The following is a 27,484-nucleotide window of genomic DNA, read 5'->3' on the forward strand; positions in this document are numbered from 1 at the left end:
ATTGTCCCAATTTTGGAAACATGAAATTGATAAGATCCTCACTGCAAAAAAAAAAAAAAAATCTCAATAAGTGATTTTTTTTCTTAAATTAAGTGCATTTTTTCTTGCATTGTTTTATTTCAGGTGCATATTATCTAATAATCTTGTTCTAGGAGGACAAATCCTCCTTCCATTGGCAGATCATCTTATTTACCTGCTCAAATTAAAGGTAAATACATTCATTTAAGACATTTCTGCTCGTTTCTAGACGGTCTTTGCACTTATTTTAAGACTTATTTCCTGTTTTTGCAGTGTAAAGGCAAACCTCAGAGCCCTCATGGAGAGCGAGCCTCAGCAACACGCCACTGAGGTTGGAGTAATCAGATCCAGGCGGTGTCACGCTTCACCTTTCCATCTGTAACCTTAGCAAATATAGCCGGGCTTATCCTGACACCTGTGAGCTGTCCGTCAGCAGCAGCCGCCATCTTTAAGGTCAGATAATAACAGCTTCGACATTCAAAGCTAAAGAACGCCTCTGGATGCAGCTCTACAAACACGAGGATTAGCAGACTCATTCTACCACAATTATTTCTATTTAGAACAATATGTTGTGAACAAAGTCATTATAAAATTACAGGAATAAAGTTTTAATTTGATAAAAAAGAATGAAGTTATAAGAACTTTAAGAAAAGAAATACACATTTAAAAAATGTAAGTTGTCATTTTATGACATTAGAAGATTATGTTTAACTTTTTTAGAATAAATTCATGCATTAAAGCTGCAACAATATTAAATTTAGACTAGAATAGAATTCAACTTTGTCATTGCACGAGTACAAAGCAGCAAAATGTGGTTAGAATGAAGTTAAAAGAAAAAAATAACTTGTTTACATGTCTGGTAAATACAACTATTCCTTATTTCTGCACATTAATCATGTTTTGGATAAAAATCCTTTCTCTAAAATACCATCAGAACGCTGATGCTTCTTTTTCTACGTCTGCTTCTGTCTCCTTGAACCCCAGTGGGCCTCAGCAGATGGCCGCTCACACTGAGCCTGGTTCTGCTGGAGGTTTCTTCCTGTTCAAAGGGAGTTTTTCCTCTCCACTGTCGCTACAAGCATGCTTATTGTGAGGGATTGCTGAAGAGTCAATGAGTCGATGCAATCAACTGGTTTTCCTTAGATAGAAAACTTTGAATCAATCTGACTGGATGTTCGAATTTGGGGCGGAGTTTGGGTCCCCCCCTTTGGAATGGGGGGTCGTTTGGCCTGTAATGCCCCATACCTGTCTACGTCTCTGAAAGGGGGTCATTCCAAAGGGGTGGAACCATTCATCTGTTTCTATTTGCATGTTTTCTAAACCAAAACCTGGAACTTGACGCTTTTTCAGACATTTTGAATTAAAAAAGCTTCCTGGATGGAAGAGAAACGTCTTCAAACTTGGAAACAAAGTCCAGTTGTAGCTCCTGTGTTCCTCTCTGCAGCCATGACAGATGTTGAACCCTGACCTCTGAAGGCAGCTTGGTGCACTGGGCCCTTTAAGAGCATCAGTGTCTTCTCGAGTCGATGAGGACTGCCTTCCAGCGCTGTTAGCAAGTCATGGAGGTGACCTAACCAGACGGATGACTTCATGCATGAGCTAAACCCAGAGGGGGGGGTGGACAGGCTGAGCTGGAATCTTTACAGACATCTGGTCTCCGTTACACCATCCAAACCAGCCGCCATTGCTGCTGTTTGAAAGCAGAGGGAAATAAAAAACAGACTAAACCCTGTTTTTATTTTCTCCCAGTTTAATCCCAGTCTGGCTGCTGGTTTTCACAGCTTCCTGATGTCCTACTTCTGTTTTTAAAGGAAAAGTCAGCTCAGCAAAGAATAATAAGGGATCATTATTTATACCTGAAACTAATAGGCATTAAAAATGGTACTTTTACACTTTACCTTCTACAGAAGTGTTTCTAAACAGCAGGATTTACACTTCTAGAGTAATAAACATGAATACTGACACCTCTGCTCATTAATATAATTAATTAGTTCTGTTTATATTAAAGGAATAGTACACCCAAAACATGATTAGCCTTCATTTTCTACTCACCCCCATGCTGAACAACACTCTGGAGTACTTTTTTGATATCTCAAATGCATCTGGAGATCTGGGAGGCTTCTTGCTGTCTGCTGACATTCAAATAATGGAGGTCTATGGCGCCCGAGGCAGAAAGATCCATAAAAGTCCACAAAAAACGTGTCAATATTGCTCCATACTGCTCGTCCAATGTATTCCAAGTGTCCTGAGTGGGTAGCGTCCAGAATTTACTCGAAACGAAGTCCTTTAGAATGTTTTTAGAGCATAAACAGTAGTGTATAGGATTTCCTGAAAGCGCGTTCACGAGTCTACGGAAACCGCGGCAGACCAAACCAGATGAAAGTGCGCATTCAGCGTCTGCTCTGCCTATAATGCAAGCGTAGAAGAAGAAATGTGCTGTTTACCTGTGCAAAGAAAGACTCGTGAACGCGCTTTCAGGAAATCCTATACACTACTGTTTATGCTCTAAAAACATTCTAAAGGACTTCGTTTCGAGTAAATTCTGGACGCTACCCACTCAGGACACTTGGAATACATTGGACGAGCAGTATGGAGGAATATTGACACGTTTTTTGTGGACTTTTATGGACCTTTCTGCCTCGGGCGCCATAGACCTCCATTATTTGAATGTCAGCAGACAGCAAGAAGCCTCCCAGATCTCCAGATGCATTTGAGATATCAAAAAAGTACTCCAGAGTGTTGTTCAGCATGGGGGGTGAGTAGAAAATGAAGGCTAATCATGTTTTGGGTGTACTATTCCTTTAACCTTTTTATTAAGTTAGAAAAAAAGAGTTTTAGAAATGACACCATAAACCATTTACATTTTTTTTATTAAACTTGAAAATGAATGAAAATTGTACAATGTTTTCACTTTCACATTTTATTCGAATGGAAACAGAGGAAAGGTCAGAGGTCACGTTATGGGACAACAGTCTGGTCTCAGAAAACACACGGAACTTCCTGTTCATGCACATTTGTTTAAAGGTGTTGCTTATTTGTGCGACACCGCATCAGCTCCGCATCGATGGGAGAGAAGAAAGGATGAAAACAAGAAGCCTGAGGTGTTCGGAAAGAATCAATAAGATGAACCTGAACCAAAGGATTCACTGAAAAACTGCTGTAAGACGTCAGGCTTTAAAAAAAAAATCATTTTTAAACGGCGTCTGCAGCCGTGCGAAGTTCACCGCATCACAGCACAAGGGACAGAACAGTGGAGCAACATGTCTGCACATCTTCATGCACTGATTGGCTGGAGGCAAACATCAAAGGACACATTCTACTGTTACAGGAGGAACTAAAAAAGTTTTATTAAGCCGCTTCTTCAGATTCAAACTGTACAGAGTCACAGATCAGTAAAAAAAGAAAAAAAGATTTGACTGCAGAGAAACAGGAGCTGGAACGGGAAGCAAAGCTTTTCCATGGATGCTCGGCGTCTCCGTGGTTCCAGCGGTGCTAAGGCTATTCCGCTTGGCTCCGTCCGAGCTTAGTAAGTGTACCGGGCCCGCTCGGCAACAGGATCCCGCAAATGCTCGTAGGTGCCGCTCCTGGGGGCCACGGGCACCGGGGAAAGCCGCGACCGCTCGAATGCGTATCCACCCGTGTCGCCGGCGACTCTCCGTATCGGACTCCGGTCACGTGCGTAGTATGAAGAGACCGGGGCTGGTGGAGGAGGGAGGGGAGGGCACATGTAGGGGTCGACGCTAGCGGGCGGGACGCGGTCCCTCTGCGCCGTGGAGGGGGCCGTCGTTGGACCGGGCACGGCGCCGCCGCGCCGGTCGTCGTAATAAGCGGCTCCGTAAGCACTGGCCCGGTACTTCTCGTAGTAGTCCACGACGCTGTACGGATCCCTTACGTCGTAGGGCGACCGTCGGACCGCGTAGGCTGGCACCGCGCCGTAGACCGAGCCGCTGCTCCTGTATGCCGCCTCGCTGCCGTACATCCGAGCCGCGTTGTGATCGGGCACGGCGCTCATGCCGTAAGCTGGGGGCGGCCCGTACCTGGCCGCGCTCTCGTAGCCGGCGCCTCCTCTGTAACCCGGCATGCTGCTGCTCTGGGCCGCGACCCGGGGGAAACCGGGACCGTAGCCGCCGTCGTACTCCGGAGCGGCGCTGAAGTCCGGATAGCCCCTGCCGTGACCACGCCCGCCGAACCTCGAGGGATCGTATCCTTCAGAGTTTGGCTCGGAGCCGTTTCTCTGGAAGCCGTTTTGGTCTAGAGGGCATTCTTTGGACCAGTGGCCTTCCTGCCCGCAACGATAACAACCCGATCGGTCTCCCATTCCCGGCGCCGTACGCAGGCGGCTAGTGGAAAGCTTCACGCTCATCAGTTTTCCTTAAAGAGAGAACACTCAATGAGGACTGGAAGGCAAACACAGGACATGCAGACAGAAGCATCTCTACAGGGTTACCATGGTTACAGCCGCTTTCCTCCATTAGCAGAATCATCTCTAGTCTCACCTGCAGCTTCTAATATCAACCTCTAACCTCAGCTTCAATTAGGAAAATACAGCCGAGAAACAATCTGCTGCTGACGGGCTAACGTTAGCCCGTCTGCAGCAGCTAGGGCTAACGTTAGCCCGTCTGCAGCAGCTAGGGCTAACGTTAGCCCTGACAAATTCACACTAAAAGAGAAATTTTAACTAGCTGTGAACTAAGTAGTTCGTATCTGTAGTGACATTTCTACGTGCAGAAATATATTGTAGATGTCAAGAATTGGATTTCTAGATATCTAGAATATTATATTCATTTTTCAAGAACTAAAATTGTCATAATAACTGGTAGTAACTATTATCGAGATCTGAAATTAGAGTTTTTAGATCTTACAACAAATATTGGATATTAAAACCCATTACACATGAATGGGAAACGTGACGCCATGTAAGGTTTTTATACTGCATGAAAATGTCCAACAGACTAATATTTTAGCTAACATTTCTTAATTTCTTATTTTCTTTAATTAGATGTTCTAATAATAAAAAGGCTCAGATCAGTTTAACAGAATAATTATTTCAATAAAATAAGGGATTCATGTTTGAAAGAATTTTATTTCCTAGACATTCTGAATGTATCCCAGCGTGAAACTGCAAATATAAAAAATATATAATAAAAAGTCTAAAACATCGCTTTAAAAATGTGTTTTCTGTTTAAAAAAAAAAATCACTTTTTTGTTTTTATTTAATAAAAAACATTTTCTCTTTTAGTGTGAATTTGTCTTCAGTTAAAATAAAAATAAAAAATGTTTTTGAATAAACTTTATGGCACCAAATTAGCTCCATATTTTAGAAGATTTGATTTAAACCAGCAAAGAAGCTGAGATTAAAGGCGCCACATTCCAGTTAAGTTTAAAGTCCTGCTGCCTTTTCTCTGCTTACTCACCTGTTCTTCATCTGGAACTTACCTGGAAACTAACAAGAACTGAACATTCTTGGTTCTAGATCAATAAGTGAAAAGCCCATCAGCCCCCGCCCAAAGGTTCACCTTTAAACGCTGTGTTGTCCAACTTATTAATAGCCTCCATGGCGTCCTCCACTCGCTCCATGTGAACAAACGCATAGTTTTTAACAATGTCGCACTCCAGCACGGCGCCGAACTCCTCGAACTTGGCCCTCAGCTCCTGGTTGGTGCAGGCGATGTTGCCCACGTGGAGCTTGGTGGAACCTCTGGACTTCCCTCGGCTCAGTTCCACGTTCAGCGGCTGGCCGTTCAGCTCGTACTGGTGGAGGTTACGGATGGCTTCTTCTGCCTCCGCCTTGTCGTCCATGTGCACGAAGCCGAAGTTCTTCACGATGGAGCATTCTGAAATCTTGCCGTACTGCGAGAACAGGGAGCGCAGCTCGTCTGAGGTGGTGTCGGACGACAAGTTCCCGATGAAAATTTTCACCATTTTGGATCCTCTTGTCACTGAGAAACACCAACGTAAAGATCTTTTAACAAAACATGCATTCAAGATGGCCGCTAGTTACATCTTTACAGCGTCACCAGCACCCTTCAGGGGGCGCTAAACATAGAAAATACAGGCCAGCCGCCCCGTGGCGGCTAAAAGTGTAACAACGAAGCTGCACAGAAATGTCACACAGGAGCCATGGAGAAGATTGCTTTAGCCAGATAACTTCAGGTTTAACCAACCTCTATATTCACCGGATTAGTGTTAGCCTGAGAAAAAGTGAAGCCACCGATACGCAGTAAAATGCCTCCGTTTAGCATTTAGCTGCTAAAACCAGCAGGTTTCTGTCTGCAGGAAGACGTTCCTCAGGTCATTTCCCAGTCAGTGGATGAACTAACCCATAAATCCATCTATAGCCGATGGATCCTATAGTTTAGTCTGCAGACTAACATTAGTCTGGCTATCTTAGACTGACTGGAAGACACTGACTGAGTTAGACACTGACATTGGGTCTAAGGTTAGAAAATAGAAAGTAGAGGAAATAGAAAGTCATTAGTTGAAATGTTAGTAATTGCTTATCTAGTGGATGATGCTGCCGTCTTTGGAGCGTTTGGTTCATTTCTCATTAGAAAAAGTCATGAGCTGAAATATATTGCAGGTTATATTGACAGAAAAAAGGCAAATCAAACATTTTTATATATTTATATGTAAGATGTAATTACCATATCAATCTAAATACGCCATGTATATTAGATATAGATCATTTATCTGTATTATTCTGCTCCATTAAAACAATTGTTTTATTGTGATGGATTTCTATTAGGGCTGCAACAACGAATCGATAAAATCGTTAAAAATCGACTTTTAAAAGCGTTGGCAACGAATTTAATCATCGATTAGTTGTGTCGCGCGATTAATGCGTCATCCACCGGCGCCATCATCTGGGGGAAGAAAAAAAATATAGCAGAGCGAGTCAGCGCCGCAGTCGCAGTGTCTTTTCAGACCCCTCCAGCGACTATTTTTCAAAAAAGCTACTAGCGACAAATCTGGCGACTTTTGCCTGCCGTGGTCAGGGCGCCTTTCCCATCCCAACCCCGTTCTCCCGCAGGAGTCCCTCTCAGCGCTGCAGTCAGAGCCGCAGGATGTTTACCCTCAGCGTCCAGACTGCAAATGAAGCGCGCATGCGCCGGGATTGACGGCGCAAATTGATCACAATAATTAAAATAGCCTGCGCTTTGTAAAGTGAAAAAAGTCGTAACATGTAACTTTAGTAAAAACAAATGAACATGGCACGGAAGCACCACTGTTTGTTTGGTTTTAAAGTGGGGAAACGTAACGTTAGTTTCTCAGGTAGCTCATCTGATGCTTTCCTTACCTTGTTAGTAGGTTACAGACAGTGATAAGGTTGGCTACTTATTTTACTTTTAATTTCATTTGAATTAGCTTAAGCAGTGTTTATATTTACTTTATAAATAAATTAACTTGCAAATTATGAGGGCAAGACTTTTAAAGTTTAAATCTTCTGGCAAAGATAAAGTAAAGAAGATCCTGCAATTTATGGAAGTAAAGCAGAATAAAATCCAGCAAGATCAGTAATATGTCAATTAATTATCTGCCACATTCCCATGTAAATATCTGTCTTTGGAGGATGTGTTTTTTAGCACCCCTAGTTCTCTCATTTTTATTCCAAATACAATTTATAATTTGAATCATAGGGCTATTTTTATCTCTATGGTTCAGTATTTTCTCAAGCAGCAACTTTAACTGCTATACTTTCCTGTCTTAAAAGGCAGAACTCTTCTAGTCTAAAAAAACTCATTTGTTGAAATGGAGGGGCCTATATTTTGAACCCCTTAGGGGCTTTTAAAAACAAAAATGTCTCTTTTTTTGCGCTTTATGAAACAAAGTAGCCTATATTTTGTGGATGTACAGCTACATTTCTCATGTAAGTTTGCGTAGTTTTAACACAAACATTTATTTTTCATATTGCACCAGGACAGTTAATGAGCAACCTGTACTTGTGTGCTTGTTTGTTCTGTCTAAAATGTTTATTTTGGAATAAAGAGGTTAATATAAAAAATATTTTTTGTCCGATTCATTGATTAATCGAAAAAATAATCGGCCGATTCATAGATTTGTAAAATAATCGTTAGTTGCAGCCCTAATTTCTATAATATATTATATGATTTATAGACTTCAGTGATGGGCCTATTTTTTTTATTCCAAGTTAAAGTTAATCTACTGATGTTATTTAACAGCCAGTCTGTCAAAGTGATGAATTTATCTCTATATTAAAAGGCTTAACCCCTCGAAAATGAGAGCATCGTGGTTGTTTGATGCTGCAGCACACGGGTTGTTTACATTGTGACCGCTCTAACCAAGGAGTACCAATATGGCGGCCGGTGGCTTCAGTTTAACCCCGTACTACCGACGTGCAATCAGCGATCCAGTGGATAAACAGAGATCAGTGGTTTGAACCCTGACTTTCTGCTGGAGCTACCAGATCTGCTTCCTGCCAGTGACGTTACGCTACACGATTGGCTGGAAGTTAACCACATGACTTTAATATGCGTATTTTATGGCATCACAGGTGATTTCTGTGAACTTTCATACCATCACATCATAACAACCAGGCTGTTAATTACTCATATATATATATAAATATAAATATATATAAAATCGTACAAAATCCTTCGTCATCATCACCGTGGAAACGCTGCAGCCCGAATTCCTCGTTTTCTGGCATTTTTTCACATTCTCTGGCTTTTTCTCCAAACATATGGCTTTACGATCAAACGGAAGCAGATCCACGTAAATATATTGAGTTATAATATATCTGACAAAATGTTTTTTTTATAAACTTAATGCCGCAATAATCACAATGAATTTTAATGCCAATTATGACCTTAATTAAAAAAATTATTATTTAATCACTTTAAATGATTTTTAATGACCAGCGGAAATCCTGACACACAGAAGGCTAAATGCTAAACAGAAAACTGCACTGATGGGGGATTATAGTAATATGCCAGATAGAAAAAAAAAAGATCAGGATGATTTTACTCCGACGAACCACTGATACGACGACGGAAACGTAGCGTTCACCCTGCAGAAAATCTGGGGTCTGTGGTAGAATCTTAAAAATAAAACTTTTTGCTGACCTTAATCTTATTAAAGCAAGATGTTCGTAAGCAGAAAAATGTGTTTACTTTCAAACAGTTTGAGAGCGTTACACTGAAACACGCTTTAAAAAAGGTGTCAGTGGGTTTGAAATGTAGGAACAAGGCTTGGTCTGAAGAGGGCGGTATTGCAACAGAGTGGATCCACTGAAGAAATACCAAAGAAGAAGAAAGTTCTGTATGTCAAAAAAAAAAATAATAAAATAAATTTGGTCTTGCATTGTTAGGATGTCGTAATAGGGTCACTCAAAGACAAAAACAAAGGAGTTTAAAGTGGCATTTTTACGATAATACGTGAATGTACGAATATAAACATACAAATTCATGAGATTATAAACATGCTAAATTAGAAGGAAACAAGTAGCAAATCTAGGGGGATACATAGAAAACTTACAATAAAAAACATGCAAATTTACGGGGTTATATGGATGCCAATTTAGAAGAAAAAAATAAACAAAATTAAGAGAACACGTAAATTTGCGAGTAAAAACTTGCTAATTTACAAGATTAAAAACATGCTAAATTAAAAAGAAATATGTAGAAAATATATGAGAATAAATAGGCAAATTTAGAAGACAATTTAAGAGAATTATCATGAAAATGAATTATACCATTATCACTTAAAAACCTCCACATGGTCATTTTACAGTCTCATTCCATCACTAAAATCCCCCCTAATAAATGACGCATTTTCATGAACTTTATGTAGCATACTTTAACATGTAGTATAATATGTTGTTCTGCACATGTGCGTCTGACAAACTTGCAACTTCTTTTCTCCTGAATTTGCGTGTTTTTACTAATCCATTTACTATTTATATTTGTATATTTGAATTTCTGTGTTTTTACTCGTAAATTTGCGTATTTAGTCTTGCAAATATACCACTTAAAAAAAAATTTAATTTTTTATTTTTCCATCTTAGAATGGCCCTGTTACACAGTCGTGGGTTCTTCTCGTTTGGCCGCTCCGGCCTACCATACAGCAGAGCTTTTAGCTTCTGTGCTAGCAGAGCGTCATTCAGCTCATCGGACAGTGGTAGCTTAAACTGATCAACCATAATGGACGCTAAACTAGAAACCGGCTGTCCAGAAATAGCAGGTTGAAGCTCGTAAACCTCAGATGAACGAATCAACAGATGAACGAGTGACCAGATGAACGGATGACCATCGCGTTTTCACCGCCATGCTAATTCTTTGTAATTAGCCCACTCAGGGCCTAGCCGAGCATTAGCTTCTCAGCTAAAGTCACAGATTCAGATCCTGTCCTTCATGCTAAGCTAGCGCTAACAGCCGCACTGAAGCTGCTTCGTTCACTAGATCAAAGCTACCGACTGTAATTTAGATGATTTCCTTACCTGCTAACTGCGGCCCGCGCGCTGTTGCTTTTCAGACGGATGAAATGGCGACTGCAGCGCTTTACCGCCAGACGTCTTACGGTGACGTCGCACTGCGCGATGACGTCACCGTAGCGCGAGATCTGCTCCTCACAATAAAAACGGACTCCTTTATTTTGAATTTTCATTTATTTGGAAAGTTTTATGTTCATAAATGTAAATGGTCCAGTTTAAACTCTCTTTTGTTTTCTTTTTCACTATTAATACTCCTGTAATGTATTAATTGATATTTTGATATGGTTTTTGATACTGTTTGTCAATTTTGTTAATAAAGTTTTATTGGAAAAAAAAAGAGAGAGAATTGAACAATAATTGTGACCACCCACTGGCATATTTGTTTATTCATTTGTATATTTTATTGTTGACTTTAAATGAAATAAAAAATTCTACAATAATAGCCAAAACTTATCAGGAAAAAATATTTTTTATTTTCATTACTGGGAAATTCTTTATTCAGGAAGTTTCTCCAAATGTCCAAGTTTCCAAGATGAAATTGAAAGTTTTCACACCTACATGAAGTTAATTGTTTTATTTTATTCTTTTTTTTGTGATTCTTTTAATTTTTCTGAGTTTTTTTTATTTTTTATTATTGTCTTATAAAAAAAAAAAATAAATTGTTATGGATGGTATACGTTCCATTGTACATTTGCGATTCTGGAATTTCATTTTGAATATCTTTAGTAAAAATATGTAAAAAAAAAAAAAAAAAAAATAGTATTTGTCAGCATATATATATATATATATATATATATATATATATATATATATATATATATATATATATATATATATATATATATATATATATCTACTTAGATTTTGTACACACAAGTGTATACAAAAATAAATTTAGCCCTCTTTTCTTTGTTCTACTTTATCTCATTTGTTATGAATAAAGGTGTGGACACTCCTAATTGATTGGTTGAAACTTCATAAAGTGGGATTTTTTTTTTTTTTTTTTTACTTTCAGTATGTCCAAAGTGTAAATGAACAAATTATTTTTATATAATATTATTTATTGTGTGTCTAATGCTTTTTTGTTGTTGTTTTTTTTGTTTGTTTTTTTTTTTGTGACAAATGCTAAAGGATTCACTAAAGGACATTAATCATTGTCATGTTTTCGTTGTATACCTGTAGAAAATTCAATAAAAATAAAGTGGAAAAAAAATAAATTTAGTTAAGTGTAGCTGTCTAGACTTTTACTTAAAAAAAAAAAGAAGTGATGTAAACACATGACTATAATTACAGTTCCAACATTTAGGTCATCAGTGTGATGGTGGTGGGGAAGAAGCTGTTGCAGAACCTGCTGGTCCTGCATTGAATGCTGTGAAGCCTCTTCCCAGAGGGCAGCAGGAAGAACAGTCCATGGTGGGGGGGTGAGGGGTCACTGATGATGTCACGGGCTCGGGACACGCAGCGCTGGGATGAAATGTCTTTAATGGAGGGAAGAGGAGCCATCTCAGAGTGTTTTTCATGAATTTCTTCTAGAAGCACTTATATATAGAAGTTATTTATCTTAATTTATTTGGGCAAGTTGGCGTTTCTTCTTATTACATTGACATACATTTTTACCATCAAAATATCCATATTTTTTGAATGTTACAAAGGTAAAAAGGTCTTGTCCTGGATTCCAATAACACTATTGGCTGGAAATGTTGTTTTTCAAAGTATTTCACTGAGGGCCCTATTGTTTTAGTATACTTTTATTATAGTATACTTTTATTATGTTGTAACGTGAAAAAAGTCAAAACCGTCTTCTTCTTTAGTGCTTCGCCAATCGTTTCTGGTGAGCATTGCGCCCCCCTCTGGACTGGAGTATGAACCAATGCGTACCCTGTTTATATGATATTAGTTTAACTGAAAAAAGCCTTTATAAACATTTGCTGGTAAGTTTTAAATAATCAGTATAAACCTTTTTATGATTCTGGGTATCTGGATTTCTTCTCCGTTTCATTTACATAAAGCTAATAATGCTGCTTGCTCCAGGACTCAAGGTGGCGCTGGTGAAAATTGTCCTTCCAAAACATTTGAACTGACCATTATGAAACGAAGACTGTAGCCGAGTTTCCTTCTGACTCCTTATTCAGAAACATAGAGCATTTTGAAATATTAAAGGAAAAGTCGCTCATATTCAGAATCCAAACTTCTGAAAGTTCTTTAAATCTGAAATGATTCCATCCTGTTCAATAAATGATCAGTGTTTTTAATTCAGAGTAATTTTCATGTGAATGTGCTTTACTGGAGGCATCCATGTTTGTCAAAGAACACTACTGCCACCTACTGGTTAGTGACGTCACGGTGCGGTATCGGCTGTTGATCAAGTCCCAGTGCTGTATCTGGTGTTTGCCACAACGCGCTATTATCCAAGTCATCTTGAAAACATTCTTCTCCAAATGTTGGCTACATATTACGGGTTTTTTCTCTGGCCAGAAGTTCGATGGCAAATCCTCCCTCTTCAAGTTGGCGATCCAACGACCAACCCGTCCGTGGAGGATCAGGAATCAGAAAGGTGGAATAACTCTTTTCACTTTTACCCGATGCATTCCAGCATCCAGCTGCCATGCACGTGGGCATTGTCAGTTTCACTATAGCTCTGGTGAATTTCAATGGTGAAGTCCTCTGGAAATCTTCAATAATTGTTGTTGATTGCAGATGTGTCTAGTAGTTCCCATTGATTTAGCTTGTAAAGCGGGGAGAATGGCGCTAGGCTTACCGCACCGTGACGTCACTGCTGGAATATGGCAGGAGGGAGGGGCTACTATAGTTGGGCAAAAATGGCCGCTCCCAGACTCAGTGATAGCAACCAAAATTATTAAGATTTTTTTGCTGATTAACGCTGAATTCATTAAATCACGTAATATTTAAAAGCAGTACATCATGTGGAGGAACAACTTTGCTTTTTTTGTAAATTTTCTGAAAAAAAACCTCTACATTGAAACAATTAAGAGACAGAGGAAATTCAAATCTTTATGATTTTAAAATTAGAAAAAAAAGTCTCATTTGTTCTATACAGACAGTTCTAACCAAACCACATCTCAAAACAACAAACATATGGTGTCTCCCAGGTAGGTGTCAGAAAGAAAGGAGATATTAATACAGTTTCCAGTATAAATAACATAAATATCATTATTATGGACAATCACAGATCGTTCTATTGTAGTGAAAGTGAGACTACAGAGTTAAACTCAACTGGACTTCATTCCAAAAGTACTTTAACCTTAATTTACAATTGGATTAAAAATCATCTCTCTCTCTCTCTAACAGATCACCTGGCCCTCTGAAAAACATCATAAAAATATATATATATAAAAAAATATTTAGTTATAAACTCAGTTTGCTGCAGTAAAACATCCAAGTAGAGAATAGAATGAGAAAAAGGTCAGTAATCTCTTTAATCTACACATATTCTAACATGAAAAATTAACGTTAAACTTTTTAGGATAAATTAGTTCTGGAACCAATGGAGAACCGAGTCCATCCACAAAGGTTCTGTTCACTTATTATCCTGCTTTTCCAAAGCCAGGGATACACTGTACGATATTTTCAATGATTGTGCTTCCAGACATCTGAGCTGTGATCTTTGAAAGATGTTTGTTCTTATGCTGCGTTCACACCGGGCACGTTTTGGGCATCAAAGTGTGCAGAGTTCATTCAGACCAGCATAGCCTTAGTAATACGAGCATTATCGTTATTAGCGGTAATCAGTCCCATAGAATGGCTTCAGATAGTTCCAGTAGGCTCAGTAGGTTGTCATCGATTGAATCCTAAACCTAAAGTCATTCCTTTTCTCACGCTGAATTAATTAATCCATTTATGTGTAATCTGAAAATAACTTCAGTAGTTTTTCATGAACTGTAAATATAAATAAATAAAAATAAAATGATTTACATGGCGCTCTACGATGGAGTATTAGGGCCAGGCTAGAGATTTTTTTTTCTTCTATTTCGAGAATAAAGTCGTAATATTAAGTTAATAAATTCCTAAAATTACAGGAAACAAGTTATATTTTATGACAACTCTTCCCAGAAGCCCTTTCTTCCCTAAAATGAGGAATGTGGAGCATCATGGGAAGTTCTACTTTAGCATCGGTTTGATAAATCAGGAAATCTTTTAGCAGCAGCATCAAACTGGGCAGGATGTCAAAGAGGACTCTGGTTGCTGATTGGTGGAGCTGGACGGCCGTCATCTGCTGGGCGGAGCTCCAAGCTTTCTTTCGGAAACGGGTTGTTGTATGATGACTTAAATCTCGTAATATTACAACTTTAGTCTCATAATTTTACGTCTTTACTCTCGTAATATTACGACTTTACTCTCCTATTACGACTTTACTCTCCTATTACGACTTTACTCTCCTATTACGACTTTATTCTCGTTATGTTACGACTTCATTCTTGTTTTATTATGATTTTATTCTCATAATGTTACGACTTTATTCTCGTTATGTTACGACTTTATTCTCGTTATGTTACGACTTTATTCTCGTTATGTTAGGACTTTATTCTCGTTTTGTTATGACTTTATTCTCGTTATGTTACGACTTTATTCTCGTTATGTTACGACTTCATTCTCGTTTTTTTACGACTTTATTCTCAAAAAAAAAATCTCTAGCCTGGCCCTAACACTCCGTTGTACCGCTCATATTAAACAAACTTAAAACAAATAAATCTCATGTCTTGTCTCCCTATAAATATTTAATTCTCTGTAAATAAATGCGATCATTCTTTAATCAGATCCTCGTCAAACGGACATGCAATGAGTTTTTTCTAAAGCTAATGTGTGGTGAACCTAGTGAAGGACTTGTTTTGCTGTTTTTTGCTCCAAACTATGACAAAAATTGGACTAAATTGGTAAATAAAACAGCGTGATTGGCTGTAGGGAAAATGGAGTCAGAGGACACTCTATGTAATGCGTATTACTATGCTGAGCTGGAAAAAAAAAAAGTTTGACATTCTGGCATCTGAGCGTCGGATGCTGGAGTTCAGCACATTGAACTTTAGGCGCTGGACGGCGGAGCATCAACCAATCAGAAAAGCTGATCCAGGAGAATTTTTGGGGAGACAGACAGACACTACCTGCAAGCTGTCATCGCTTCTGCAGACATTCTGCATGTGAAAAATAAGTAAATATCAAGGAGTTAAACTCCAAATGTTAGATAAAAGCCAGAAGAATGGATTGTTATGTAGAAGGAGCGCAGCTCTGATCATTATTGCTATGCTTTGTTTTATTTGCTGTGATGAGCAGGAAAGAGGTCAAAGGTCCTGCTCCAATGTGATCCACGCACTCAGCTCGTCAGGATTGTGACCTCACTCTGTGAGGCTAACAGGCTAACGGCTGCATCAAACCAGCAAGGCTCTGTGATTCTCACTGCCATTCGTTGCAGCTTTAAGAGAAGAAAATATTTTTTTTTTTTAGGAGGCAAAAAGCTGGAAGTATCACAATATGAAATAAAAATTAGTTTGAGGAGCAAAGGATAAGGATAGAGCCTCTTGAGTCATGTCCACCAAACGCTCTGCATATAAATCCTGGTTCTGGAACCGTGATCGGTCTGAACGCAGCATTGCATAGATATTCTCCAACCGCTGGTTTTCACAGGTCAGGGTGCAGCAGAACTCTGGTCCCCTTGCCGATTTATCCAGCGAATGCCTGACGTCTCCTAAAATGCTGGCATATGCTGAACTTTTTATGTATTTTTTCTATTTTGGGAGTATAAATAGAGTATTCGTAACGAGTCCAGAACTTCTGTCCAATGGCAGCCTGACTTATGCAGAACAGATGGCAGCATAATGAACAAGCCAGTGTCCTGAAGGGGGCAGCGATGCGCCTGAAGGCGTAAAGATAAAAAGATGTCTTTGATTGCGGGATTAACCTAGCTGTTGTTTACCACCCACCCCCAAAAAAAGAATAAAAAGGAATAAGAAAGAAAGACGGTTTTTGGTGGTCAATACTTTAATCCCTGCGCTACTTATGAGTAACTATAACGTTAAGTTATAAAATACTTACTTACCTGTAACTTATGGCCCATGTACGAGCATACGCTGGCATATGGCGGTATGTACTCCCTGTATGTTGACATGTTTCAGCGTACTCATAACTTATCCAACGTATGCTAGCGTTTTTGACAAATTTTTCGTACGTCAGGCATAAGCTGGTCTGAATTGTCAAGGTGTGACAGTGGCTTTAAATCAACACTGTGTAATTTTCGCCACTAGGGGCTCTAAACCATTGTAGGTACCAGATCTGCTCAGTTTCTTAAGAATTGAATTTCATCTGCGATCTAAAGTAGCTGAAAGTAGAAAACAATCATTGTCAGACTTGAAGGAAAGCACTGACTTCTAAGACAGACTGAGCTCTGACATTTAACAAGGTGACAGAAAAGTCTCAGTTTATTTTTATTCTTTTATTAAGATCTGAGGTCAGAGGAGGACAAATGGAACATCTTAAAAAATGACTTTCATAGAGATTTTAGAAAAATAAAACAGTTATTCTACTTGTAGAAAACAAACGGTTGTTGTTGATACAAATTCAAAAGTAGTGTAGCTTAATATGGCTAACTGACTGAGCTGAAAGAGGCTAACCTGTTAGCTACAGCTAGCCGCAGCGCTACCCAGCTCTCGCCCTTTATATCGTGGTCTAACAGTTACTTTGTTCACCAGAAACAGATTTTATTCAGTTTTGTTATCGATCAGGTTAAACTTCATCGGTCATTAGACACGCTAACGCTACAGATGCTCCCGATTCAGCACACGGACACGCTGCGTGATGTCATCCCAAGTTCCAAAAGCTGGGACATGCTTATCGAACCCCACTCCTAGGGTTGCCAACCGTCCCTTGAAAAACGGAAACGTTCCGAATTTAGAAATAGAAGTACCTGTCCCGTATTTGGTGGAAAAGGAGCACACTTTGTCCCTTATTACTGTGAGAATAAAAAAATAGTTAGTAAAAAGCTAATGGAAAATGAAGAACAAGGGCACGTTAGATACAGAACTTACGGTAAACTTGTTCCCCTCCCTGTGCTACGCTGTGACCAATGAGCTGACAGCATATATGTAACAATCCAGAATCCCCTCATCCCATTGGTCGAGCCAAGTGTTGCTCACGGAGAAGATAGCGAGAGACAACAGAGCATCATGGGAGACGAACGGTTAAATGCTGACGCTGCTTTTAGGGGCGGACAACTCCTCACTGCTGCAAGAGCTCACAGGAAATTCACGTGGAAAAAGTCGGCTATCGCCACATTATGTGGCATTAAGCTAATGATTTTATTTCTGTTTTCCAACTGTAGCCTACAGTCATTGCATTTAAGCACAAATATGTTTACAGGTTTGCTGTTGCACCAAAAATGTGCAGTATTTATTTATTGTTTTATATTCATTTTTACAGTTTGAAGTTAAGCAGGACTGGCTGATGTTTAAGATACTTATTTTATTCAGCAAAGTTTGTTATTTTGTATTAAAGTGAATTTCTGGATAATCATTTATTTTCTATGTGTTCATGTCGCTCACTAATATGCATCTAATTCTAAGCAGATTTGAGTCAAATGTTAAAAAAATGATTTCTCACACAAAGGGGAACTAAAAAAATGGCAGGAGGGGTGAAGGCAATCGGGTCAGCTGTCACGCACATGAGATGTCCTTTTTTTCCCCCCCCGACCTTAAAAACGACAAATATGATTTCCTGATTAGTCAATCCGATGTTAAAGTATAACTTCACATGATGCTCCAATATTCATCATTTTAGGAAAGAAAGGGCTTCTTGGAAGAGTTGTCATAAAATACAACGTGATTCTCGTGATTTTAGGACTTTATCGTCTTCATATTACAGGTTTTTTCTCGTAACTTTACGACTTTATTCTCCTAATGTTACGACTTTGTTCTCGTAATGTTACGACTTTGTTCTTGTAATGTTACGACTTTATTCTCCTAATTTTACGACTTTATTCTCCTAATTTTACGGCTTTATTCTCTAATGTTATGACTTTATTCACCTAATTTTACGACTTTATTCTCGTAATGTTACTTTATTCACGTAATGTTACGACTTTGTTCTCGTAATATTACGACTTTATTTTCCTAATTTTACGACTTTATTCTGGTAATGTTACGACTTTTTTCTCCTAATTTTACGACTTTATTCTCTAATGTTACGACTTTATTCACGTAGTGTTATGACTTTTTTCTCCTAATTTTATGACTTTATTTTCTAATGTTATGACTTTTTTCACCTAATTTTACGACTTTATTCACATGTTACGATTTTGTTCTCGTAATGTTACGACTTTTTTCTCCTAATTATACGACTTTATTCTCTAATGTTATGACTTTATTCACTTAATTTTACGACTTTATTCACGTAATGTTACGACTTTATTCTCGTAATGTTACGACTTTTTTTTCCTAATTTTACGACTTTATTCTCTAATGTTATGACTTTATTCACCTAATTTCACGACTTTATTCACCTATTTCACGACTTTATTCACCTAATTTCACGACTTTATTCTCATAATGTTACGACTTCATTTTCCTAATTTTACTTTATTCTCCTAATTTTACGACTTATTTTCCTATTTTAACGGCTTTATTTTCATAATGTTGCGACTTTATTCTCGTGATTTTACGACTTTATTATCGTAATGTTACGACTTTATTCTCCTAATTTTACGACTTAATTCTCATAATGTTAAGACTTTTTTCTCCTAATTTTAGGACTTTATTCTCGTAATGTTACAACTTTATTCTCCTAAATTTACGACTTTATTCTCGTAATGTTACGATTTTTTTTCTCCAAATTTTACGACTTTTTTCTCCTAATTTTACGACTTTTTTCTCCTAATTTTACGGCTTTATTTTCATAATATTGCGACTTTATCTCGTGATTTAATTACTTTATTCTCATAATGTTACTTATTGTCTCTGTGATCAACCAGTCTCCTGGATCGCTGGTTGATCAGAGCATCTCTTTGGACAGAAAAGCTGCACAGGTTTCACCAGCAACCTCCTCCCCACACCCCGCGCTCTCTTGTTGTGTCTATGCAATCGCAGTAGTTCTAATCTGCACTTGGTGCACGAATTATTGTATTGCCTGCTCGCTCTCACTCGCATAAAAAAACCCCCACCTCCCATAGTCTAAAATCCGGGATAATTTATCGGACTCGCGGGCATCAGTGAACGAGTATCGATATCAGGGAGACTCCAGGAACTACCAGGAGACTTGGGATGTCTGTTATTGTCTATCTTCAGCCAAACATATGGCGTAGCGTCGCTTGCATGAAGCAGGGCCCGAGTAGATCTGGTACCTACACAGGTAACTTCAGCTTTAGCACCCCTATAGGCCCCTGGTAGTACTGCGCTGCCGCTACCATTTAATGCATCTCAAAACAGGAAGTTTTACTGCAAAGAAAAATGTGAGAGGGTAAATTTGCTGAGTTTTATATTTCAGAGATGAATGAGCTCAGAGGTGAAAAATCCAGAGATTAAGTCCAAAATTCTCATTTCCACAGCATATAATAAAGAAGGAAAACTAGGCCTGGTTTCATCCTTCCTAACCTAGACTGTCCAACTCTGAGCATGTTTTATTTTATGTCTTAACAGACCGCATTTTCATGGCTGCACTTAAATTTTAATATCTTGCTAATGTTCGTGGTGATAAATTACGGCTGAAGAGGACAAGCGGAGACCAGTTAGCACAGTTTTTAATGGGCTCCCTCCATCTCTGAGGGCAGCGCCTTGGTACTTCTCTAGGCATTCTAGCTCTTTGCTAATGAACTCATTTAAATATCCCTTATTAGTCTCAGTGAGTATCAATCATAACCAAATCGGACCTTAGTTACTTCTGGAACCGGACATTTTGTGGAAATTCTGACACACTTGGACTCAATTAAAACATCCCATTAATGATCAAAGGTCTGATTTCCTGCGCCTGTTCATCAGAAGTTCATTAGAAAGACGGTTTTCTGCCAGATTAGGGATGGCAGCCACACCTCGGCAGAATCCCAGTACGACCCTGTGGGCTGTTTCAACTCCAGCTCAGAGCGGGTCATTCCTTAACTGTGGGAGGTAAAACCCTCTGGATTTTATTGGCTGAATCAATGGAGCCTGTCCAGCGGCTCAGTAGCTGCTCTCATGACCGGTCAAGATGTAGAGGTTGCTCAGAGCTGAGGGGTCGTCAGTCGGCGTACTCTGGAGGATGATGTCTCTGTTCGGGAAGGAAACAAAACCAGAAAAGATGGATTCATCCAAAGCAGACAGAACAGTGTTGATTCTGTTAAATGGAGTCTCATTCCTACAATCGGGTAAATTAACTGTCCATATAAACATGTGTAGGTGTCCAATATTTCTAAATCTAAGCTAAAGCCGGTGTTCCGTCAGACCAGCATACCCATAGTCAATATCCCTTTAGTTTTGTATGAGTAATACACTTTAAACTACCTCAATGGGTGTGTATCCCTTCAGTTAAGTACAAAAAACATTTAAAGTCATAAGGAATTTAAATGTCGAATCATTGAGGCATAAACATGTATATAAATGTACTCTTCATTAGACGATATTGTCCCAAAAGTTGGAAAATTTCTATTTAAAAAGAAATCCTGTCTTAAAATCTGTGGGTTTCTTCGTTATCTACCTACCTGGTCTACCTGGACTGGACTAATAAGGAAGATGGAATAGTTTTGCCTATGGATTCAAACAGGTCCAGCCTTATCGTCGAGTTCGTCGCAGATATTTTTGATTTATGCCCAATATAGAAGCGTGGTCTGCGCTGTTATTCCACGCCACAACGTAGGAGGGCCAATCAGGAACCAGCTGTGGGTCTAGATACGGCGGAGAGGAAGTGGGGGCGAGTTTGTGCGACAACGGAGGGACATGAGGGCCAAAAAGAGCGGGGATCCAGGTGGAAAAAGGGTCCCAGCGTTCTCGCGCACCTCGCTCTTCTAGCTGCTCCATCTTCACCAGTCGTTTTCCACAATGGCGGCCAGACAAACAGAACAAGCCGGTAAGGAACCAAACAGGAAATGCGCATAGAGTAGAGTGGATGGAGATTTGACCAATCAGAGGCCTCCTGTCTGCGCTCAGTATCTGCGGAAGGGGGCGGAGCATATCTGTGTTCACTGCGACACTAATTCAGACGACCTGGTTTCTGAGCATAAACCAGCCTTTTATAGCTGACACACAAAGCAGGCAAAGAATGGATGCAGAACTTCTCACTACTGTTCTGGTGCTAATAACATTTCTGAGGAGCTCAGATATCAGATTTATAGCCCCCCATGCAGAGATGTTCTAGCCTCGTGAGACCATCCTGATCTCGCGAGCTTTCAAGGTTTCACTCGCTAATCAGTCTGGAGACTCTCCGTTGAAGAAAATTTGGAGCCGTTCACCAAACGAACGTCCAATCAGCGTTGGCTTTGAGGCGGGTTGAGGTGTTACGCAACGAGAAGCGCGACAGTTCAGTCTAAAGAACATGGCGGCTTCAGCCGATGAAACTAGCGTTAGCGTGGCTATCGAGCAAGTTTTATGGGAATTACAGAGTATTTCTTCACTGAAAGAAGAGCAAAACACTGCTCTGGAGGCTTTTCTCAGAGGAAAAGATGTTTTTGCTCTTCTCCCAACTGGTTTCGCCAACAGTTTGATCTATCAATTGGCTCCTCTTCGTCGTCGCTCTGTTAGTACGTCATATGCTTCGTTGATCTGATTGGTTTATTTGGCCCGTCTATCACCAACATAGGCCAATCAGCTAACCAGTATTTTCGCCCCTTCCCAAAATTACTTCAACGGAAGGTTTCCAGATGGATATGCGGAGCAAATCCATCTGGCGGAGTCAGGTTAGAGATGTTGGAATCTGAGTTTAAATGGCAGCCAAACCCATTTCCACAGTAACAGATAAAACCTTTCGATAAACCAAACATTACCGCCACATATCTGACTCAATGACCATTAAAACAACTATTTTCATTCAACTATTTACATACTTGCACTTCCAAAACATTTCGCGCCATTTCCCCTTTTCTTCTGAGCAGGGAGCAGCCGGCTTTCTGTGACTTGCAATGAATCATGGGATATCCAAGGCTACGGAGAATACATCGACCCGTCTTTCAAAAAAGAGACGCATTTGTCGGCCGCATTACGAGAAGTCTTCCAATCCGAAAAACACCTCGGCGCCGCGCTATGATGTAATCAGGAGGATGCAGCCGCTGGATTTGAACTCGGCAAAGGTTTTCTAACTTTGTTAAAATGATTCCTTTTTGTCGTTTTTCTAATTAAAAGTCTGTTTATAAACCAGCTTTAGCTGCATTACTGCCCCCACCTGGTGGGGAGTGTAACAGCTCCGTCAGGGGTTGGACTTTTTTTATCAAACTGCCGAATCTGTGACTTAGCAGCGTCCTTGTAACGTGTATTCTTCTAAACCGGTATTCTCACAGATGAAAGATGTCGAATGAATGTATGTAGTTTATTCACATTTATTGACTCACATATTGATTTCTTTCCTCCATATTGAACTGACCTGTTTGTTCCCAACACTCTGAACACTCGGCTCTCATCTGTGATTTCCTGCGTTATCTGAAACACAAAACAAAACCAGTTCTGTCGAACATGAACTCTACTCCAGACGAGGAGGTTCCCGACGTGGCGGGCCGCTGGTGTGAAGATAATCACCTCATCTGAACGGTAACTCCTCCCTTTCAGGCCATGCTTCCAGAAAGCCAGCACACTGTCCTGCAAACAGACTGCAGGGAGAAGCATCGTTACTCAGCTGGCAGCAGAGATCAGTCGGGTTCACGGCAACTTTGAGAACACTGTTGGTACCTAGCGTTTCAATCCGGAAGTCAAAGGCTATCTCGGCGGCCATCTCTCTGGAGGGGAGCCCTTTCAGATCCACGATCTTCACCATTTCTGCTCAAAAGGAAACACGGTTAAAGGAAAAGTTCGGAAAGTTCTTTAAATGTGAAATGATTCCATCCTGTTCAATAAATGATCAGTGTTTTTAATTCAGAGTAATTTTCATGTGAATGTGCTTTACTGGAGGCATCCATGTTTGTCAAAGAACACTACTGCCACCTGCTGGTTAGTGACGTCACGGTGCGGTATCGGCTGTTGATCAAGTCCCAGTGCTGTATCTGGTGTTTGTCACAACGCGCTATTATCCAAGTCATCTTGAAAACATTCTTCTTCCAAATGTTGGCTACATATTACGGGTTTTTTCTCTGGCCAGAAGTTCGATGGTAAATCCTCCCTCTTCAAGTTGGCGATCCAACGACCAACCCGTCCGTGGAGGATCAGGAATCAGAAAGGTGGAATAACTCTTTTTTTTCACTTTTACCCGATGTATTCCAGCATCCAGCTGCCATGCACGTGGGCATTGTCAGTTTCACTATAGCTCTGGTGAATTTCAATGGTGAAGTCCTCTGGAAATCTTCAATAATTGTTGTTGATTGCAGATGTGTCTAGTAGTTCCCATTGATTTAGCTTGTAAAGCGGGGAGAATGGCGCTAGGCTTACCGCACCGTGACGTCACTGCTGGAAGATGGCAGGAGGGAGGGGCTACTAGATTTGGGCAAAAATGGCCGCTCCCAGACTCCAATCAAGACGAAAACTATTAAGATTTGTTTTACTGATTAAGGCTAAATTCATTAAATCACTGCGAACGTATTAATTTGAGGTATAACTAATGATCCATTGATTATTTTTTGCCGACCGGACTTCTCCTTTAACTGAACATCATCAGGAACCACATGTGGAAGCAGGTTTTTCCTCGGCCTAATAGCGGTGAAAGGAAGGCTAGGTTTAGTGTTTAATGTTTCCTTATCCTCCTTCATGCCTTGAACAGAAGAAGTTGTTTTTCCTCCAAATGTCCGCATGTGAGGAAGTTCTTTATGCAGGGATGGGTCATAAGGGAGAGTGTGTGTGCTGGGATTGCACCAGTCAGAGCTTTTCTCTCCGTCTAAGGACTTAAAATCAATTAGAACTTTCTCTTGAAGTGTTTCAGTTTCTCCACAACTCCGCACACATATCAATGTTTTTTTTATCAACTTACTTTCAACTGCAATCAGAACCGTGTCCCGGTCCAGCTGGGTAATCTGGACGGCGTTGAGGGCCCCGTTATCTGCAGGATGAAGGAGGCAAAGAGAATTCGGTTTGAAGCTCTATAATCTAAGGCGACGGAGGGAAGACGCTCAGCGGCTCCTCCTACCCGGCACTGCAGCAGGAGGGTCGTTCAGCTCTATTATATCGAACTGGAGCTGGCGGCTGGCGTTCTCGCTCTCTCTCACCCCAACGCACAGCTGGGGAAACTCATCGCTAACCAGGACCAGGAGCTCAAATATTGGCAGAGAGTCTGGAAGCCGAACCGATATGTGCTGGAAGGAGAGTAGAGAGACAGAGCGGAAATAGATTGATGGACTATTAGAGGAAAACTAAGGCAGGCGTCCCAACACACAACAATACAAAAAAAGGAAAGATTTTTCCTACTTTTTAAATTATTTTTGCTTGATTTTTCGAATTAATAACAAACTTATACACTGCAAAAAATTGAAATCTAAATAAGTCATTTTTTCTTGCAATAAGTGCATTTTTTCTTGAATTGAGGAGGTAATTGAGACACTTTGCCAATGGAACAAGACAATATAGAGTTAAAATAAGACACAACAATTGCATTGTCTTATTTCAAGTGCATATTATCTAAATATCTTATTTTAAGACTTAAAATATTCATTCCATTGGCAAATTATCTTATTTACCTACTCAAATTAAGGGTAAAAACACTTAATTTAAGACATTTTTTCTAATTTTTAGTCGTTTTTTCCAGTGTATAAACTTATATAAATGTTATATATCGTAGACTTTACATATTAGACCAATCAAGAGTAAACATACAGGTGCTGGTCATAAAATTAGAATATCATGAAAAAGTAGATTGATTTCAGTAATTCCATTTAAAAAGTGAAACTTGTATATTATATTCATACATTACATACAAACTCATATATTTCAGATGTTTATTTTGTTTAATTTTGATGATTACAAATGACAACAAATGAAAATCTCAAATTCATCATATCAGAAAATTAGAATATTACTGAAGACCAATAAAAACAAAGGATTTATAGAAATGTTGGCCAACTGAAAAGTATGAACATGAAAAGTATGAGCATGTACAGCACTCAGTATTTAGTTGGGCCTCCTTTGGCCTGTATTACTGCAGCAATGCGGCGTGGCATGGAGTCGATCAGTCTGTGGCACTGCTCAGGTGTTATGATAGCCCAGGTTGCTCTAATAGTGGCTTTTAGCTCTTCTGAATTGTTGGGTCTGGTGTATTGCATCTTCTTCTTCACAATACCCCATAGATTTTCTATGGGGTTAAGGTCAGGAGAGTTTGCTGGCCAATTAAGAACAGGGATACCATGGTCCTTCAACCAGGTACTGGTAGCTTTGGCACTGTGTGCAGGTGCCAAGTCCTGTTGGAAAATGAAATCTGCATCTCCAAAAAGTTGGTCAGCTGCAGGAAGCATGAAGTGCTCTAAAACTTCCTGGTATGTGGCTGCGTTGACCCTGGACCTCAGAAAACACAATGGACCAACACCAGCAGATGACATGGCACCCCAAACCATCACTGACTGTGGAAACTTTACACTGGACTTCAAGCAACGTGGATGAAGTGCCTCTCTTCTTTTCCTCCAGACTCTGGGACCTTGATTTCCAAAGGAAATGCAAAATTTACTTTCATCAGAGAACATGACTTTGGACCACTCACCAGCAGTCCAGTCCTGTTTCTCTTTAGCCCAGGCAAGACGCTTCTGACGCTGTCTGTGGTTCAAGAGTGGCTTGACACAAGGAATGCGACAGCAGAAACCCATGTCTTTCATACGTCTGTGTGTGGTGGTTCTTGAAGCACTCACTCCAGCTGCAGTCCACTCTTTGTGAATCTCCCCCACATTTTTGAATGGGTTTTGTTTCACAATCCTCTCCAGGGTGCGGTTATCTCTCTTGCTTGTACACTTTTTTCGACCACATCTTTTCCTTCCCTTCGCCTCTCTATTAATGTGCTTGGACACTGAGCTCTGTGAACAGCCAGCCTCTTTAGCGATGACCTTTTGTGTCTTGCCCTCCTTGTGCAAGGTGTCGATGGTCGTCTTTTGGACAACTGTCAAGTCAGCAGTCTTCCCCATGATTGTGTAGCCTATAGAACTAGACTGAAAGACCATTTAAAGGCTTTTGCAGGTGGTTTGAGTTAATTAGCTGATTAGAGTGTGGCACCAGGGGCCATCAATTTTGAACCTTTTCACAATATTCTAATTTTCTGATATGATGAATTTGAGATTTTCATTTGTTGTCATTTGTAATCATCAAAATTAAACAAAATAAACATCTGAAATATATGAGTTTGTATGTAATGTATGAATATAATATACAAGTTTCACTTTTTAAATGGAATTACTGAAATCAATCTACTTTTTCATGATATTCTAATTTTATGACCAGCACCTGTAAACACATTAACCAAACTTCATTTCATTTAATTACAATGAAGTGCCAGTAGGGGGCAGCAACTCCCTGAGAAAAGCATCTCTTTGGTCTTATAATCAATAATAATCTTAGAATTCTGACTTTAATCTCAGAATAGTGGATCTTAATGTAGATGGGCTCCATGAAGGCAGAGATGTGGAGCTCTCAGCTTCACTGACAAAGATGGGAGATGTTTGGGAGAAACAGGTACACATTGGTGGAAAATGATGGAATTAGGCGAGTTTTTCCGCCCCTAAGGGGTCCCTGCTGATGCCATTTGATTAATGTAAGAGCAGAAGGTGAATAAAACAAGAGAATTAGTTTAGTCTGAGATTAAAGTCAGAATTCTGACTTTTTCCCCAGAAATCATATATAAAAATCAGTTAATTTCTTTTTTTAGTGGCCCTAATGCTCTTCCGTATCTTGTAAATGAAGATGAACCAGTGAATTTTACATCGTTGACGGATGACAGCGTTTT

General features: G+C 39.7%; 2 protein-coding genes across 10 annotated transcripts in view; both read right to left on the reverse strand.

Annotated features, from left to right (window-relative positions):
- Positions 1–2,870: 2,870 nt before the first annotated feature.
- Positions 2,871–10,563, reverse strand: LOC119777345 (RNA-binding protein 4.1-like). The gene is made up of 3 exons (XM_038276185.1): positions 10,475–10,563; positions 5,535–5,957; positions 2,871–4,389 (listed from the first exon to the last, which is right to left on the reverse strand). The coding sequence occupies exons 2-3, from the start codon at positions 5,938–5,940 to the stop codon at positions 3,542–3,544; spliced, it is 1,254 nt and encodes a 417-aa protein (XP_038132113.1). The 5' UTR covers positions 5,941–5,957; positions 10,475–10,563; the 3' UTR covers positions 2,871–3,541.
- Positions 10,564–19,928: 9,365 nt separating this feature from the next.
- LOC119777346 (mitogen-activated protein kinase kinase kinase kinase 2-like) overlaps positions 19,929–27,484 on the reverse strand; it is a 60,432-nt gene continuing 52,876 nt past the window's right edge. For all 9 annotated transcript variants that reach the window (XM_038276192.1, XM_038276191.1, XM_038276187.1 and 6 more), the window contains 6 exons: positions 24,695–24,860; positions 24,539–24,607; positions 23,311–23,397; positions 23,161–23,231; positions 23,009–23,064; positions 19,929–20,707 (listed from right to left, as the gene is read on the reverse strand). In XM_038276192.1, coding sequence (XP_038132120.1) covers positions 20,620–20,707; positions 23,009–23,064; positions 23,161–23,231; positions 23,311–23,397; positions 24,539–24,607; positions 24,695–24,860 — 537 coding nt within the window. In that variant the 3' untranslated portion in view covers positions 19,929–20,619. The remainder of the gene's footprint in view (positions 20,708–23,008; positions 23,065–23,160; positions 23,232–23,310; positions 23,398–24,538; positions 24,608–24,694; positions 24,861–27,484) is intronic.

Source organism: Cyprinodon tularosa, unplaced genomic scaffold, assembly GCF_016077235.1.
Source record: "Cyprinodon tularosa strain WSP-4 unplaced genomic scaffold, ASM1607723v1 ctg1226, whole genome shotgun sequence".
NCBI classification, from domain to species: Eukaryota; Metazoa; Chordata; class Actinopteri; order Cyprinodontiformes; family Cyprinodontidae; genus Cyprinodon; species Cyprinodon tularosa.

Coding starts and splice junctions, on each gene's coding strand:
- LOC119777345 (XM_038276185.1), bottom strand. CDS start 5,940: ATGGTGAAAATTTTCATCGGGAACTTGTCGTCCGACACCACCTCAGAC. Junction 4,390..5,534: donor GGACAACACAGCGTTTAAAG/GTGAACCTTTGG, acceptor TCTCTCTTTAAG/GAAAACTGATGAGCGTGAAG.